The 18,475-nt window shown below is 43.0% G+C and overlaps 1 protein-coding gene across 1 annotated transcript in view; it reads left to right on the top strand.

Moving 5' to 3' along the window:
• SHROOM3 (shroom family member 3) overlaps positions 1-18,475 on the top strand; it is a gene marked incomplete at both ends in the record, with an annotated part of 356,251 nt that overhangs the window by 103,704 nt on the left and 234,072 nt on the right. The window contains one exon of the mRNA XM_080697707.1: positions 8,318-8,472. Coding sequence (XP_080553833.1) covers positions 8,318-8,472 — 155 coding nt within the window. The remainder of the gene's footprint in view (positions 1-8,317; positions 8,473-18,475) is intronic.

Below are 18,475 nucleotides of genomic sequence, written 5' to 3'. Positions count from 1 at the left end.
ACGTCATGAACCCATCTCTAGAACCCAGGACAACAGGAAGGGCTGGAGGCTGATCACCAGGAGGATGGTTACGTGCATCCTCCGCCCCTGTTGCTGCTGTGTGTGCTGGCCCCTGGAGCCAACAGAGTCCCTCCAGAGAGAGGGGCACAGGTGCCCTAGACTACTGAGCAACAGAATTGCTCCAGAGAGTCTACACAGATGAGGTGGATGAAACCAACTCCCTGGATCCTGATTTTGGCCACAGTAGACTAGCGGCATTACGATGCACTCTACCTGCCAACTGCTATGGGCTTCACACAGATTCCAGTCGAAAGGCCCCTGCCTGGGATAAACCAAGAGACTGTTTTCCCCAGGAAACTCACTCCCGTTTCCCTGAGATGATTCTTAATAAATGTTTATTAGTTGTATAGTAAAAGTGAAATGCTTCTTAAATTATGTTTTCATGGATCTCAAAAGTGGAGCTCCTGAAAGGTCATAATTTTAAAAATTTAATTAAAAAATTCTCAACTCTTTGGGGGTGGGAACAAAGATACGTAAAATATAATTTATGTATTATATCATATTACTTCCATTGGTTTCTTCAATGTAAGTTTCGCAGTAGACGTGGCATTGAAAGAAGGTTAAAAGCCTATGTGAAATAGCAAGTCTGGTGCCTCAGACTTGCTGGGAGAAGTGGAACGGGTGAGAACAATTCCTGCGGTTCAGGAGCTGGCTTTGCACTCTCCCGCCAGTTCACCAGAGGTCTCGCAGTGGGATTGCCCTGCACCTGGGACAGGGCAGCTTCAGGGAACACATGCTCCCATCTGCTGGCTGCCCAGGTCCTCTGTCCAGAAGGAGCTGGTGGCAGAGGTGCTTACATGGGACTGGGGTGAGGCGAGGTGGTGGGGGTAGAGACCCAGGTGGCCTGGTCTGCCTCTATCTCCATGCTGCTGCCTTCTGGAACCTCCAGAGAGACAGTGCTGTGGAGTGGCCAATCTGCCAGAAACATCCTATGATCTTGGTGTCTGGAAATAGTGGGTGATGAGAAATGAGGGCCAAAACTGGTTCACAAAAATGACCCCAATGAGCTGGGCGTGGTGGCCTACACCTGCAACCTCATACTAGGAAGGCTGAGATAGGAAGATTCTAGGTCCAAGGCCAGCCTCAACAAATTAGTGAGACCCTCAGGAACTTAATGAGACCTTATTTAAAAATAAAATATGAGCCGGGCGTGGTGGCGCACGCTTGTAATCCCCACGCTTGGGAGGCTGAGACAGGAGGATCATGCAGCTTCAAAGCCAGCCTCAGCTACATAGTGAGGCTCTCAGCAACTTAGTGAGACACTGTTTCTAAATAAATATAAAATAGGTCTGGGAGTATAGCCTGGAGGTAGGAAGCCCCTGGGTTCCGCCCCTAGTACCACCAAAAACAAAAACAAAACCAAAAACTAAAAATATGAAAAATATGGCTGAGGTATAGATTATAGGTACACACACACACACACACACACACACACACACACACACACACACACACACTATATTCAATCCTCAGGACTACAGAAAATAAATAAAAATAAACAACCCCAGTGAATCTGGAGAGGTCATCCTGAGAGTCATCCTGGAGCCTAAGGAAGAAGCAAAGACTGAAGGTTAATAGCCCAGTCTAGCACAGTGTTCTGTTTTGGGTGGTACAAGGGATGGAACCCAGGGGCATTATACCGCCGAGCTACACCCCAGCCCTATTTTTTATTCTTTATTTTGAAACGGGATCTTACTGAGTTTCAAAGGGCCTCACTAAGTCATAGCTGAGGCTCTTTGTGAACCATGATCCTCCTGTCTCAGCCTACCAAATGCTGGGATTACAAGTGTGCGCCACCATGACTGGCATTAGAGTGTTCTCGAGGGGAAGCTGTCCCTGTGAGGGCCTTTGCCTTATTCTTTGAAGTTATCTTTAGTGTGAAGGACAAGACTGTTTAAACCATTGTAGATATGGACAAAGAACAAAGCAAGACTATCAACAGGGTCAGGAAATGTTTATAAAGTTTATTACTAGCATGGTGTAGTGGTCCATGCCTATAATTCCAGTATTTGGTAGAGGCTGAGATGGAGGATTACAAGTTCGAGGCTAGTCCCACAGCAGCTTAGTGAGACAGCACCTTAGCGAGACTGTTGCAAAACAAAAAATAAAAAGAACTAAGCATAGAGCTTGGAGGTAGAATGCCTTGAGTTCAACCTCTAGTACCTCCTTAAAAATAATCAGAAGCTAACCTAGAATTTTAGAGGCTAAGACAGGAGGATCCGAGTTTGTGGCCAGCCTCAGCTACTTAGTGAGGCCCTATGCAATTCAATAAGACCCTATTTAAAAATAAAGAATAAAAAATAGGGGAGCCGGGCATGGTGGCGCACGCTTGTAATCCCAGCATTTAGAAGGCTGAGATCGGAGGATCACGGTTCGCGGACACTCTCAGCTACTTAGTGAGGCCCTCTGCAACTCAGTGAGACCTGGTTTCAAAATAAAGAATAAAAAATAGGGCAGGGGGTGTAGCCCAGAAGTCAAATGCCCCTGGGTTCCATACCCAGACCCGCAAAAAATAAATAAATAAATAAAAATAGGGCTGAGGATGTAGCTTGGAAATAGAATGCCCCTGGGTTCCATCTCCAGTACCAAACAAAAAAAATTTTTTTAATTTAAAAAAAAATCATCAAGAATTTTAAATAATAATACTACTAATGTTGATTTTTAAAATTAAAATCAACAATAATGACTACTGAGGAGAAAGGGGTCATAGAGGGAAGTTGTAGCCTCTACCACCATCCTGGCTGCTTCTGCCAGGACTGAACATTGGGCAGCATTGGGAAGGGAAAGGTGGAATCATATCTGTGACCAAACAAGACCGCCAAACTCCAGCAATGTGGAGCTGGTGGCTGATGACCCTGGAAACCCACGTGAGGACCATGATGCCTTCCTTACAGGCACTGCAGGCTGACCGCACAGTGGAGAAGGTGGGAAAGGCTTTTCCCATTGGAAGAAAAGGAATAAATGCTGTTTACATGGTGGGCACATGAAGACACTGAGTCCCAGGAGATGGACGACGGGGCCTGAGCAGTCCATCTATAGCACAGTTCCTGGTAAAGAGAGGTCACCCTGAAGAAGTGGCCAGACCAAGAACCTGCTCAAGGCCAGACTCACGCACCTCCTGGAGCCTACTGATAGGTGCCCACGACATGATTCTATACTTAGAAGATTAATCACAAATGAACACTCACCAAAAGGCTTCAGTAACAAATGAAGTAAAGTAGCTGGATACAAAATTAGCTTAAAAAAATCCATAGCTTTTCTCTCTGTTTTTTTTTTTAACTTCTTAATACTTTTACTGGTACAATATCATTGTACATTACAATGAATTTCAAAGTTAGCCTACAGGAGAAAAATACTTAATAATAAATCTGACCAAGGAGGTAGAAGACCTTTACAGTAAAAACTATAGACCACTAAAGAATGAAATTGAAGAAGACCTTAGAGAAAAATGCCCCATGTCCTTGGATAGACAGATAAATATTGTCAAAATGACCATATTATAGTGGTACTGAATCACATCTGTAATCCCAGTACTTGGGAAGCACTGTTTCAAAATAAAATAGTGCTGAGTCTCTAGCTCAGAGATAACTCCTCCTGTGTTCCATCCCCAGTACCAAAAGAAAAAAGAAAAAAATTTCAGCTTTGTTGTTATCACTGTAGGCTCTCTGACACACCTTAGTGAGTATATGTCTTTATTAAATATACAGATGTGAAATATATTAAAAAACATACTAGAGCTTAAACTCCAAGAAGGAATACCATCTGTTTTCTTCATCATCCTCCCAGGCCTAGAATACTTCCTGACAATCTGACAATGGTAGACATTCAAAAATATTCAAAGAATATTTGTGGGATGAATAAAAGGATGTTTCCTAATTTCTGACCTCAGGAGTCTAAAAGCTAAATAGGGAGATAGGTCATGATCTGAAATATCTGTGACAGAGGCTTGTCTCAGGACAGGTAGAAAACACTCAGAGGAAAGAGAGAGGAGTGGGGGAATTTCTGAGTCAATAAGGAGACAGAAAAGGAGTATTTGGAAGAAAAAAATTGGGAAAAGAAGAAATAAAGTGAAAAATAGCCCGGAAACATGAATACGATCAATGTTGGAGAAAAGGTCTAAAAGTCATCTCTGGTGGTAATTAAACCCTAAGGCAGCATGAAGCAGACAAAATGGAGAGTTTTGAGAGCCAGCACCTATAGGAGGGGCTGGTGGCATACTCTGGCTGAGCACTTGCCTAGCATGCGGGAGGCCCGGGTTCCATCCCGGGCACTACGTAAAAGCAAAGCATGGGGTAGATGTCCAACTAATGTTTGATAAATAAACATTGCAAATATCATCTAGCTGTCACTCTCTCAATTTCATAAATTACATTAATTGATTTTTTTGTATTGGGGATTGAACCCAGCGTCATTATACTTCCAAGCCACAACCTATTTATTTATTTACTTATTTATTTATTCATTTATTTAGTGGTGCTGAGAATTGAACTCAGAGGTGTACTATCTCTGAGCTACACCCCAGCCCTATTTATTTATTTATTTATTTAGAAATAGGGTCTTATTAGGTTAATGAGTCTCACTACTTGCTGGACTATCCTCCATCCTCCTGTCTCAGCCTCCCAACTACTGTATTACAGGTGTGCACCACTACACCATACTTAGTTTATTTATTAATTAATTTATTTTTTGGTGTACTGGGGATGGAACTCAGGGGCCTTCTACCTCCAGGCTACACTCCCAGACCTATTTTATATTTTATTTGGAAACAGAGTCTCTTAAGCCAGCTGAGGCTGGCTTCGAACCTGCGCAATCCTCCTGTCTCAGCCTTCCAGGCACGGGGATTATAAGTGTGCACGACCATGCCTGGCTATTTTTTATTTTTTGAAACAGGGTCTCACTAAGGTGGTGATACTGGCTTTGAACTTGCAATTCTTCTGTCTCAGCCTCCCAAGTACTGGAATTGCAGGTATTAATTAATGTACCCAGCTATTAATTGACTTTTTAAAAGTAAGCATTTTATCTAGATGTGGTGGCACATGCCTATAATCCCAGTACATGGGAGGCTGAAACAAGAGGGCCACAAGTTTGAGGCCAGCCCCATCAACTTAGTGAGATCCTGTTTCAAAAATAAATAAATAAATAAATAAATAAATAAATAAATAAATAAATAAATAAAATAGAAAGGGCTGAGGGTGTAGCTCAGTGATGGAATACCCCTCTCTGCCACTCTAGAGTTAAATACTACAGACGAAAAAGTAAGCATCTTAAGCCTAAAAGTTTATTGCAAAGCAAAGAATTTGTGAGAAACTATGAGCCTTCCTCGTGATGTTTGCTTTCACATTAAATTGGCCGCGAGACAGACGTGATGTATGTACACTCCGATGAGCTTGCTTGACCTCCTTTTTCATAGAAGTTGATCACTTCATAGTCCTCACAAATAATGCGAAGGAGATTTAGTTCCCCAAACTGCACCCTGAAAAGAACCACAGCTGTTGTGTTCATCTTTGTACCACAGCATTTATCTCTCTACCTGCTCAGTAACTCACTGAATGAAGAAGCCAGTATACTCAGAGGAGGCTCTGTGTGTGACCCAGGTGTGTGGGGGGGTGGGGGGTGGGGGGGTGGGGGGGTTCTGTCTTCCAAGAGGTCACAGTTTAAGCTGGACTGGAAACAGATATGCACATAAATAACTAAAAAATGGTATGATAAACCCAGCAGGATGTTACAATAGTACAAAAATAATAAATTACGTAGATGCCGCATTATAGTTTATGTATTATCGAATTCATTTGATTCAGTAAAAATGGGAGAAAGAAAGATTCCTCCTATTCTTTCCCTTCCTACTTCTTTTGGATTATTGGGGACAACACGTGCCCTGCAAGCACTGTCCCACTGAACTATGTCCCCAGCCCAAGGGGCTTCTTTAAAGGACAGAATGCAGGAGTGAGGGTGTGGGGCGGGTGTTGACAAGAGACCTCAAAAGCCTTGGAAGAGTTGGAACTTGAACTTGACCTCAGAACAGTAGTGATTATTGCTAAGTTTCTATTGAACATGTACTATGTGCTAGGTACTATTTAAGCACTTTACCCGCGCGAACTCAGTCTTCACACTGTATGTGGTAAGTACTATCATTTTACAGAAAAGGAAACTGTAAAATGGCACCGCAAGGGTGAGTACACTGCCCAAAGCTGCACAGCTAGTAAGAGACAGGGCTGTAAAGATGGGCTCCGGAGCACCCACTCTTGACCATTACTGTGTGCTGCAGCTCTTAGAGATGATCAAGAGCTCAGCTCAGGGTGGGGAGAAATGCAGGTAGAAGCAAAACCCAAGCAGCCGCTGTCAAAGCCTCAAAGTTCCAATGTGCGCAGTGTGTAAGGGCGATAGTGACTCAACAAAATGCTGATAGGGAAGTTAAATAGGATGAGAGGACCACCAATACAGGATGGCTAAGGGCACCATGTGATATTTACTTTAGAATAATATACAGCAAATAACCGAGATGTTATTTTATGAATGGCAATATCATTCTGGTATTTGACTTATGAAAGCAATAGCTACCAAAGAAGCCAGGAACTGAGTTAACGATCCATGCAGGTGGTCATCTCATTCCTACTGCCTGCAGTTCTGTAAGGAGGGAATGTCACTAGTCTTTCTTAATAGAGAGGAGTCCCAGGCTTAAAGAGAATAAATAACTTCCTCTCTCAGCCTACTTAGGAGTTGGGGATACAGCTCAGTGGCAAAATATTTGCCTACCATGCACAAGGCCATGGGTTCAATTCCTATCACCATTATAAAGAAAAGAAAATTCTCAATTTAACTGTTTGACTCCTCCAACTCTGAACCACCTCATTTTAATGCCTCTGTATCAAGTAACAAAAATTTTGAGAAGGAGCCGGGTATGGTGTCGCACGCTTGTAATCCCAGCATTTGAGAGGCTGAGACAGGAGGATCACAGTTGGCAGACAGCCTCAGCTATTTAGTGAACCCTTTTGCAACTCAGTGGGACCCTATTTCAAAGTATAGAATAAGAAATAGGGTTGGGGGTGTAGCTTGGAGGTAGAATGCCCCTGGGTTTCATTCCCAGTACTGAAGAAAAAAAAAAGTTTGAGAAGGTATATAAAGTGTGATGCCATTTTTGTAAAAAGAAGGCAGTGTTACCTTCAGAGAGGGATCAGGATGAAGCGGCGGTGGGGGGACTCTGTTCTTTTTACCCCTTCACACTATGTGTACTATGCTCATCCTTATATACTAAAAATAATAAAGTAATAAAATATTTATTTAGCATAAATTATTTTAATTATTAAAATATGTCAGGTAAGGTCACAGTTTATATATTTGGATGATTTTATATCTCTTAAGATAATAGATATTGTTATTGGTCTGCTTTATTTATCTTAAGACCTCTTGAAATTTTTTGAGCAGGTGGGCGCTTGGGAGGCTGAGACAGGAGGATCGCACAGGGTCGAAGCCAGCCTCAGCTGGCTTAAGAGACCCTGTTTCCAAATAAAATATAAAATAGGTCTGGGAGTGCAACCTGGAGGTAGAAGGTTCCTGGGTTCCATCCCCAGTACCACCAAAAAAAAAATCATATGGAATAGTCTTGTTTACCTAAAAAAACCCCTCTGTGCTCCACCTATTCCTCCATTCCTCCTCACAAGCCCTGGAAACCCCAGATCTGTTTACTGTCTCCATAGTTATGCCTTTTCCAGAGTGTCATATAATTGGATTCAAACAGTGTGTAGCCTTTTCAGACCGGCTGCTCTTGTCAGTCAAATGCAAGGCTCCTTTGTGTCTTTTCGTGGCTTGATAATTATTTTAGTGTTTGTTCTGCTTTACATACCCAATGAATTAGAATTTGGGACCTACAAGTGAGGTAAAAGGAACTCAACTTCTAACGGAACTGAATAGTTGCTCCACATGGACTTTGGGAGTTGGAGATGTAAGGAGTAAAAGGGTGGGATTCCAAGTGCCTTGGGCTGATGGCCTTTGGCTGGAGACTGCATCATTCATTCATTCATTCATTCATCTGTTCAGCTAATGGCTAATGTTTGTGAGTGCACTCACGGAGTTCTGGGAGCTAGAGGCTGTAGAGAACAGGAGACAGTCTGCCTTCTGGAAGCTGACCTTCTGTCTGGCTTCAAGTGGTGTGGTCACAGCTGGTCTGTCAGGCTCCTCGGGAGTTCAAGCAGGGTTCAGGACAGAGGGACCCCTAGGCGGGGTGAAAGCTCACTTTTGGCTCTCTCATCTCTCTGAGCAGATTGAAGAAGGGGGCAAAGCTGACTTGGTGAGCTCCAAACTGCGAGCCGGGGACGAGGTGGTGCACATCAACGAGGTCAGGCTGAGCAGCTCCAGGAGGGAGGCCGTCTCCCTGGTGAAAGGATCCTACAAGACCCTCAGGCTAGTGGTGCGCAGGTAGGTGAGCTCCGGCCTCACACTTCCCCACAGCCTCGCCCGGCCTCTCCACCCTGCCTCCCTGAGTGGGGGGACCTCGGTTGGCAGCTTGTCTTTAGACTTGTGTGGGGTGTCCTTATTTATACTTCTATTCCTTTCCCGTTCTTTTTGTCCATCTCGTAGCACATGCGGAAGAAGCAGGGTGAAGACATTTCAGACCCCATTTGCCATCTTCTTCCCAGGAGGTCTTGGCTTGCTGGGAAGTAGCCTCTGTGCTTTCTAAATGTCCAGGCTTTATGAAAAGTGATGCTTACCCTGGATATAGTCAGAGATCTGTGGTGCTCTGGGGCTAGAGAAAGCATCTGGCCTGGACCTTTAGGTGACGTTCCATCAGCTACACGTACACTACGGGGTTCTGCAACACAGGGGGATGCCTTTGTTTTCTATTGTTTGGTGGCTTCAGTACTGGTGGTCCCTCTGTTGTGCAACATTTAGTTGTGATGAGTTTAATGCCGTAGAGTAGCAAGCTCTGCACTCCCAGGAGCCACCTTTTGGTGGAGGAAATTATTTATGGGAAAGGGAGGGGAATTAACATTTTTACTCCTATTTTAAAAACCAAGCACATAGCCGGGCGTGGTGGCGCACGCTTGTAATCCCCGCGCTTGGGAGGCGGAGACAGGAGGATCATGCAGGTTCAAAGCCAGCCGTGCTGGCTTAAGAGACCCTGTTTCCAAAAATAAGTAGGTCTGGGAGTGTAGCCCGGAGGTAGAAGGGCTTCCAGGAACCCCAGTACCATCAAAACAAAACAAAACAAAACAAACAAACAACAAAAAAAAACAAGCACTGTTTGCAGTATTTTACATGCAGCTTACTATCTCTTCACAAGAATCCCTTGAGGTAGCCATCATGAACCCCATTTTTTAGGCAAGAGGTTGAGTTATCGAAGCTAATGGAGCTGGCAAGTAGAAACGCCTAGATTGCCTGGTCCTTCTTCACCAGGCCATCCAGCGCCACCACCTTGACCTGCCAAGCCCTGGCCCCACACATGTCATGTATTTGGACATGTCTTCATTGATCAGCCTTAGTCTGCCTCACATAGGAACTGATGTTACGATGTTTGAGGACATTCCAGTTGGTTGGAGCTTTTGGCCCATTCATCAAGCCCTGCCATTTGCAAGGTGTAGAGAGGGAGGTGGAATAGCATTACGCCACAGACGGTCTCCTTGAGGCCATTTACACCTGCCTTCCTGCGTTCCTCAAATGCTTCCCGAGTGAGCCCTGACTCAGGGCAACTGCAGTTATTTGAAACCACCAAGTACGGAGCAGTTCACTGTGTCTCTGGATGCTGGCGGCCCTCCTCAGTGTGCCGGCTGTGTCCTCAGGGCCATCTGCCTGCAGTGGCTTCCCTGGCTGCCAGGGCTGTGGAGGGGCTCTAAGCAAAGTCACCAGAGTAGGTGAGGCTATGTTGAAATTCCAGGGCCCTCATCCTTCTACAAGGTGACCTTGGGCAGGTAGCACACCCCCAGTGAAGATTCATTCTCCTCATCTTTGAATGAGGATTGAAATATTTTATGCCAACTGGGCATGGTGGCACATGCTTGTAATCCCAGTACTTGGGAGGCTGAGACAGGAGGATCGCAGGTTCACGGCCAGCCTCAGCAACTTGTGAAGCCCTCTGCGACTTAGTGAGACCCTGTTTCAAAATAAAGAATAATGGCTGGGATTTTAGCTTGGAGGTAGATAATGTCCCTGGGTTCAATCCCCAGTACCGGGGGGATATATATATATATATATATATATATATATATATATATATAATTTTATGCCAATATATGGAAACAACCTAAGTGTCTATCAAGTGATAAACAGACAAAGAAAATACAGTGGTTGGGTACTATACACACACATATATATATACACACACACAATACATATCACAGACCCTAAATATCATCTATAAAAATAAAAAAATTATGCCATTTATAACAACATGGATGAAACTGGAGGGCATTATGTTAACTAAAATAAGTAAGCCAACCACAGAAAGACAAATACTCTGGTCTCACATATATGTGGGAGTGGAATAGATAAAGTTCATGGATGTGGAGTATAGAATGGTGGTTTCCAGGGCACTAGGCCTGGGAGAAATGGAGGGTGTTGGTCAAAGGATATAAACTTGCAGTTATAAGGTCAAAACATTTGGGGCATCTAATGTACAGCCTAGTGACTATAGTGAATATACTGTATTATGTACTTGAGATTTGCTGTGAGAAATGGCTAGAGCTTAGATATCCTTACCACAAGCACACACACACACACACACACACACACACATACACACACACGGGTAACTGTGTGGTGGTATATGTAATGATTTTGATAATCATTATACAATGTATACATATATCAAACTATCACTTGAATATATATATATTTTTTTCAATGTACACACTTTGGGGAAAATATAGAGGATGTATGCAGTTTTTTTGGGGGTAGAGAGGATCCATCCTAGAGCTTAGCACATGCTAAATATGTGTTTTACCACTGAGAGACACTGCTAGCCCCATTGAATATACACAATTTTTTGTTAGTTGTACATCAGTGAAGCTGGAAAGGAGGAATCTAACCTACTTCACAGGATGATTGGAAAGATTAAATTGAACACTACATGATAACAAGAGATACTTCTATTTATATTAGCATTAACCAACTCTAGGCATAGGCCCCTTCCTCTGGGTCAAGATTTAGGTAAATCAAGTAGTCATTTCAAACATGGCAGCTGATTTTTCAAACAGATGGGTAGAAAGGCTCAGATCTATTAGGTCTCTTCTTTTGTCCAGATGAGTGTTAAAAGTTTGATCTCACCTTGGCCTTAGAATTGAACTTGAAACTAGCTGGTGTTTATCTGTTGAAGGCTGATAGTGGAATCCACACTCTTGATAGGACTCTGGTGATAGGTTAACTGCTGGAAAGCCTTCTGGTTGGCTCCCTGCTTTGAAGAGTGGTCTTGGTTGTTTCTAGATACGTTTTCTAGCTGATGGTGATGTGAGATTTGAATTACTTCTAGCAGAACCTTTGAAAATAGTCCTGGGGTTGAAATCTGGCCTGGTCATTTACAAGTTGTGTGACCTTGGGCCTCTCTAAGCCTCAATCTCCTCATTTATAAAATGGAAATACTAATTGCTACCTCAAAAAGGCATTGAAAAGGTCTTAATAAATAAGGTTTAAGTATAGAGTAGTTGTACAATATTTTATTATTATTATACTGAACTAGTAGGTTAGAGAAAGTCTGTGGTATTATAGAGAAGCATTGCTGTATTACCAGATAAGCTGGCTACCTTATTACCCAAAAGCTCCCCTTTTATTCCCTTAGTGAAGTTACCACCATTTAGGGGCTGATACCCAGCCTCATAAGGCTGAAACTCGACTCTGCCATAGATCATGGAATTTAGGATTCTCAGTCACATTTTCCAAAATCACAGGAAACTAAAGGATGCAAGCCCCAATAGCAATGCATTGACTCATTTTGAAAAAGACAACCCTAAATGGAAAAATTATCCTGAATGGACCCTACAGGAAAACTAAACAGGAAGCCTCCTTATGGCCAGGAGGTTGAGGGGTGACCTCCAACTCAGAGTGAAGACCTTGGGCCTGTGACAGCCTCCTGCTGGCATCTGAGCTGCCTGCCAGATGGCTCTTCTGGGACTTGTCTGCCTAGGAGCCCAGAGGTTCCCTGGGCAAGTCAGGGCCTTTTCCCTGGACCCCAGGGATTCCTGCTGCCAAGTGCTTCTCTTCGTTCTCATTCCTTCTCAGTCCTCACCAAATCCCCTTTCTGATTGACACATTCTTTCTTTAGATATGCTAATGGGATCGATAAGGGTACTGAACAGTCTTGCACTCTGCTTCTACTGTGGGAAACATTTGGTCTCCAAGATACCTTTTGAATATGTCTTATCTACTCTGTGTTGAGGTGTTTTTTGTTTTGTTTTTGTTTTTGAGGGGAGTGATAATGGAGATTGATCCCAGGGGCATTCTACCTCTGAGCTATACCACCAGTCCTTTTTTATTTTTAAGCAGGTTCTCCTAAATTGCTGAGGCTGGCCTTAAATGTGTGATCCTCCTGTCTCAGCCTCCCAAGGACTGGGACTACAGGTGTGCACTGGTTTTTATAGTTGAACTCTCAGGCTTTGAGTAAAAGAAAACTCTTTATTTCTCACATCCTTAGGGATGGGGATTGTGAAAATGCTGCAGGAAATAAGGTGGGTACCTTTCAGAGATGACAGTAGAGGCCTCTCTGCTCAAGATCAGTTTGGCTTTAGATTAGTAACTGTCACTTTCCAAAGAAGTCTTACCTTTATACCTTGGCATACATCATTGATTCTTCCCTGTAAATCTAATTACACGTGAAAGAAGCAGAACCCCAAATTGTATATTCATATCTGTTAGAATTTTATGATTACATAAATGTATGCAAGCTTTAAAAGAAAAACTTATTTTAAATACCAGATTTATATGTACATATATGATTTATAAATATATGTGTCAAAATAAAAAATAAAATGCAAATAGTAGATAGGTTAGTGTGGTATGAAAATAAATTAACATAACTTAAAAATAATTTACAAATAATAACTTGTAATATTTTATGTAATAGCTTTCTTTTTTACCTAAGTGATTCTATACTTAAAAGTAAAATAGGGATGGGTCCTGGAAATGTAATTGGGGAAAGGATCCTGTTTCCTGAGGCAATCATTTCTACAGTCAAAATTTATATATCAGGAGCCTGGGCTGTACCTGCCTCTTTTGAAGTTATCTGGAGTAGGTAAGGGCAACACCTCCTATGGGGCTCACACATCATAAAAATGCCAAGAATGCAAAGCGAGGAGGGGTGTTTATATAAGTTTTATGGGCATCTCACCCAGTGACTGGAAACAATCCAGCATAGAAACACCGTCTTAAAAGGCTGCAGTGACAAGAGAAATGCAAAGTCTCAAGTGAGCTTGGGTCAGGGACCTTTGAGATCTGCTGAACCATGAAGAGGGCAGAGCTTAGTCTCTCTGGGAGGAGGCAGCAAAGGGCTGCACCGAGGCTGCACGAACAGAGAATGTGTCGGCCACCAGGGGCACAGAGAGAGAAAGTTTAGTCTACAGCTGGACAAATGGAGAAGAAGTAATCACATGCGTGGGCCAAAGAAAAGATCTTGCAAAAGGAAAATAAACACCTCCCAGTTGGAGGGAAACCTTCGCGAAATGCACGATGGTACAAAGGATGCTAGTTAGAAAAGTAGACACAAGCATGAGCGAGAGTCTACTCCAGATCCTCTCTGAATTCAACGCGGAGATTTTATGTGGCAGATGTGTGTCAAGTACTTGTCTGAGGGTCAGGTGACCTTCAGACTGAAAACTGACAGACAAAGGAAGGAGCCTTCAGGTTTTGATTAACATCCCTGTGATGCAAGGTAATTTTAGGGGATGCTCACTGCTGTTCACGGAGAAACTTAAACCTTACATTTTAAAATAGGAGGCTCCGTTTCTCCTTCAGAACAAGCTATTGGGGTTAATTGTTATGTATACATCTAACCCCCCTCCCCCAGTGCTGGAGATTAAATCCAGGGCCTCACACATGTTAGGCAAAGTGCTCCACTCCTAAGCTGCATCCCCAGCCCTACACCCATATTTTTACCTTGAGTTGAGACTCAGATTTCTGTCCTGTATCAGACCGTCAGAATGAGCTTCTACTCAATGAATTCTTAATCCCAATTCTGATCTTTCTTTCATTTTCCTTGGAAGATCCTTTCTTCCATTCTCCAGCATCAATTCCACCCCTAAATTTAGCATCAATGGGTTTTAAATTTGTAGTTAGTAAAGAAAAACATTGGTATATTTCCCAGTAATTGTTTTGTACTTTTTGGCAAAACTCATAGAAGTCATCAGAAATTCAGAGAGGTGTGAGAGAAGGTAGGGAAGGTTGAGACTGCCTGGCTTTGAAGTCTGATGGCATTAGTGCTAGTGATGTTGGGAAAATCATTTAATCTCTGTGAGGCCTCAGTGAGAAATATGTAGGTCTAATATTTAGTATGCTAATTATAGCCTGAGTCAGCAGAAAATGAACTACATATTTGCTAAGTAAATTACCTCTTTGAGAAGGCTCTAATCTACAGAACATAGGATTAAGGCAGGAACCTACTTAATGGGAAGACCGAGGCAGGAAAATGATCTTTCTTGGTGGAGGAGAGTGCTTGCTTCATTCAGAGCAGAGGGTGGAGAAAAGTGAGCCTCTTTTCAAAGTGGAATCTCACTCCTAAACCTCCCCACCATGTCTTCAAGTTTGATGTACCCATTCCCCTTCCTGCTCATTCTATGAATTGACAACCTATTGAAAGAGAATATTTTTTTATTTGATCAGATACATAGATGAAGTATGAGTAGTAGTAGTAGCTGTAGTAGTAGGTCACAGTTTACTGGGAAAAAGAGAGACTGGGGAGAAAGGAGGGTTGACAAGTAAAACCCAATAAGCATCCTAAAACTTGAGTATTCCAGGCTGTCTGCTTTGCCCTGGATAGCGGCACCAGAGTGCTAGTCTGGATCTGGTGACTTTCGTCTATGGGTCAGCCTGGAGGTAGAATGACAGAGCTGCATCACAGAGATGGAGGGCTTTGCCCTGTGAGAGGAGCCTGTGTCAGTCAGCTTTTTGTTGCTGTGACCAAAACACCTGACAAAAGTAATGAAAATAAGGAAAGGTTTATTTATATTCATTGTTTCCTGGGTTTCAGTCCATGGTCAGCAAAACCCAATGCTCTGTTCCTGAACTGAGGTACAGTATCATGGTGGAAGGGCTTTGCAGAGGAGAGCTGCTCAGCTCATGGCAGCTAGGGGTTGGAGAGAGAGAGAGAGAGAGAGAGAGAGAGAGAGAGAGACACACACACACACACACACACACACACACCACAAGAATGAGAGAGAGAGAGAGAGAGAGAGAGAGAGAGAGAGAGAGAGAGAAAGAGAGAGATGGAAGAAGACAAAAGAGAAGGAGGAGGAGGAGGAAGAGGAGCAGCCAGGGGTATGCCGCCAGTGACCTACTTCTTCTAGCCACAGCCCCCTACAGGCAGTTACCACCCAGCAGTCCATTCAGATTATTACTGTGTGTGTGTGTGTGTGTATGTGTGTGTGTGTGTGTGTGTGTGTGTGTGTGTGTGTAAGAGATACAGAGAGACTGGGGATTGAATCCAGGGGTATTCTACCTCCAAACTACATACCCCCCAGCCCATTTTTTATTTTTTATTTTAGTGCTAGGTTGCTGAGAATCTCGTCATGTTACTGAGGCAGTCCTTAAACCTAAGTTCCTCCTGCCTCAGCCTCCCAAGTACTGGGAATACAAACATGCGCCACCACACTCAGTATATTCAAATTATTAATCCAGCCAATGGATTAATCCACTGAGGAGGTTGTAGCCCTTACAAAAGCCCCACATTTGGACATTGCTTTTAAGACATAGGCTTGGGGTGGAGGTCATTCTAGACCAAACCCTAACATAGCCAAAATGAGAATCTAGGTTTCTGAGCATTTAGGTCTTGGGGTGTCTTGACACTTTAAGCAGTAGAGCAGTGAAACAGTGCTTTCTACCCCATCTTTAGAAATATTTTTGCCGTGGAAACAAACAAACCAAAACAAGAATGACTAATTTGATTTTTAATTCATAGAAAACATTTTGATTCCCAGTCGACCTTGAACTCCCTTACAGGAGTTCCGAGGAAAGGCAGGGCGCTGCCCTGGACATCCAGCTGACCCGAGTTTCTACATCAGACTCTGGAAATAAAACTGTGTGTTGCCCTAGCAGCTGCTTCCTCCTGCTCATAAAAGTGGGGCTGGAACTCAGCTCATCACCTCCCCTTGGCCTCCACTCCTCTGAAGGAACCATCCCACATTTCTGAGGGTTAGCAGAATAGCTTCTTGTTCTAAATGGGTAAGATGACGTTGCCGGAATGGAATGGAAGGGCTGGCTCACACACTTGCTACCTCTGTGCCAGACTTCTATGACCTTTTATTTCTAGATTGAGTTTTGAAACTTGCCCAGGATTTGCAAGTCAATGATCTTGAAAGAAGTATCTTGTAATGAGCCAGTGCTTTTTAAGGCCCTTTTAATGGATACAAAATTAACTCTATTAACTATTACTAAAAAGGGTTGGGCAAATCAGTTCCTTTTCCAACTCATGATTGCAGTTTATAAAAGAAAATAATTTCTTATTGCCACCTTTCCACTCCATCCTGCCTGTTGGACTCTGTTCCCTTAAAAAAAAAAATCTATATTTTTAAAGCCACTTGCTCTGATTAATTCCTGAGGTCGCTTTTTAACTATTTTGAAGCACTTTACAGAAATAATTCACAATGAGCTTTAAAAATGACTATCTGCAGGCCACATTGTGCAACAGGAAGGTGCCAGTGGTCTGGCAAAAAACTGCAGGCAGCATGTGGAGGACCTCAGAGTGGGATTCCAAGCTCAACTCTGCTGCTGTGTTTCAGCCATAACACCATGGGCACAACTCAGCCTTCCCATTTTCCCTTAAAATGGAGAGCAGTAATAATATTCCTCATATAGCAACTGAGTTGCTATAAAATAAGATAGTGTTTATGGAAATAATTATGACAAAATTTTAAGTCATCATTTCATAAGGACCGTGTGTGTGTGTGTGTGTGTGTGTGTGAGTGTGTATACATGTTACTGGGGATTGAACCCTGGGACATATTACCTCTGAGCTACACACCCAACACTTTTTATTTTTTGTTTTGAAACAGAGTCTCATTAGGTTGCTGAGAGTCGCTTTAAATCGCTGAGGCTGGCTTTGAAACTGCGATCCTCCTGTCTCAGCCTCCCAAGTACTAGAATTAAGGCAGGCACCACCACACCTGGCTAGAGCTTCTATTATATAGTCTCTGCTCATGAAAAGTTACCTGCCTACATTTTCTTATGACTTCCTATTTAATGGCACTATTTGTGCAAATGAAAGCATATAGGTTTTAAGGCTTCTAATTATAATCTTCTTGATAAGAGGAAATGACTTTGTCAAGGACCCAATTCAGAACAGGGATACTGAATGAAAGATCCCGTTGTCCAGAGAACTTAGGCTGAAAGAATTCTGATTCTAAAGTACATCACAGTGGAGGAGGCTGAGCTCCAGGAAAGGAAGCTCGGGTTGCAGGAAAGGGCCCGTGGACAAGTGTCTTTGAACCTTCTGGTAAAGTTCTGTTCCAAGGAGTCATCAGGTTGAATTAACTAGTCAGGTTTTATAGACATGTGTGATACAGACTGAGCAGTTTGAAGACATAATGTTCTTTGGACAGCTCAGTGCTCCCTTTGATGAAATTAAAGCATAAATCTTCTTTCTTTCCTCCTCAGTACTGGGGATTGGACCCAGGGGTGCTCTACCACTGAGTTACACCCCCAGCCCTCATTTTTTTTTTTAAATTGATACAGGGTCTCACTACGTTTCTCAGGATGGCCTCAAACATGTATTCCTCCTGCATTAGCCTCCTCAATAGCAGAGATTACAGGTAGGTGCCAGTGGACCTGGCCTTTGATGAAATTAAGATACCAAAAGATAACTACTGAGTGGGCAGGCAGTAGGAGATGAGGACAAATTGAAAAGTACAACAGTCTTTTCACAGGCAATTGCAAAATGTTCTTGAAGCTCATGTTTCTCATCTGTCTATGTGTAAAAGTGCGGCCTCTTTCACCTCACTTGGATACAGATGTCAAGAAGAAATATTGTTGTTTCATCTAAGTTCCAAGAGCTGCCTCCCAAGATATAAAAAGGGCACCATGGTGATGGTGCACCCCTGTAATTCCAGTACTTGGGAGGCTAAGACAGGAAGATCACAGGTTCAAGGCCAATACACCATAACTTAGTAAGACTCTGTTTCAAACTAAAAAAATAGAAAGGGCTGGGGCTGTAGCGTAGAGGTAGAAAGCCCCTGGTTCAAACTCCAGTACTACACACACATACACACAAAGATATAAAAAGGGTGCC

The sequence above is a fragment of the Muscardinus avellanarius genome (assembly GCF_963383645.1).
Source record: "Muscardinus avellanarius genome assembly, chromosome: 6".
NCBI lineage: Eukaryota > Metazoa > Chordata > Mammalia > Rodentia > Gliridae > Muscardinus > Muscardinus avellanarius.
Note: the sequence above shows the minus strand (reverse complement) of the source record. Positions and strands in the feature narration are given on the sequence as shown.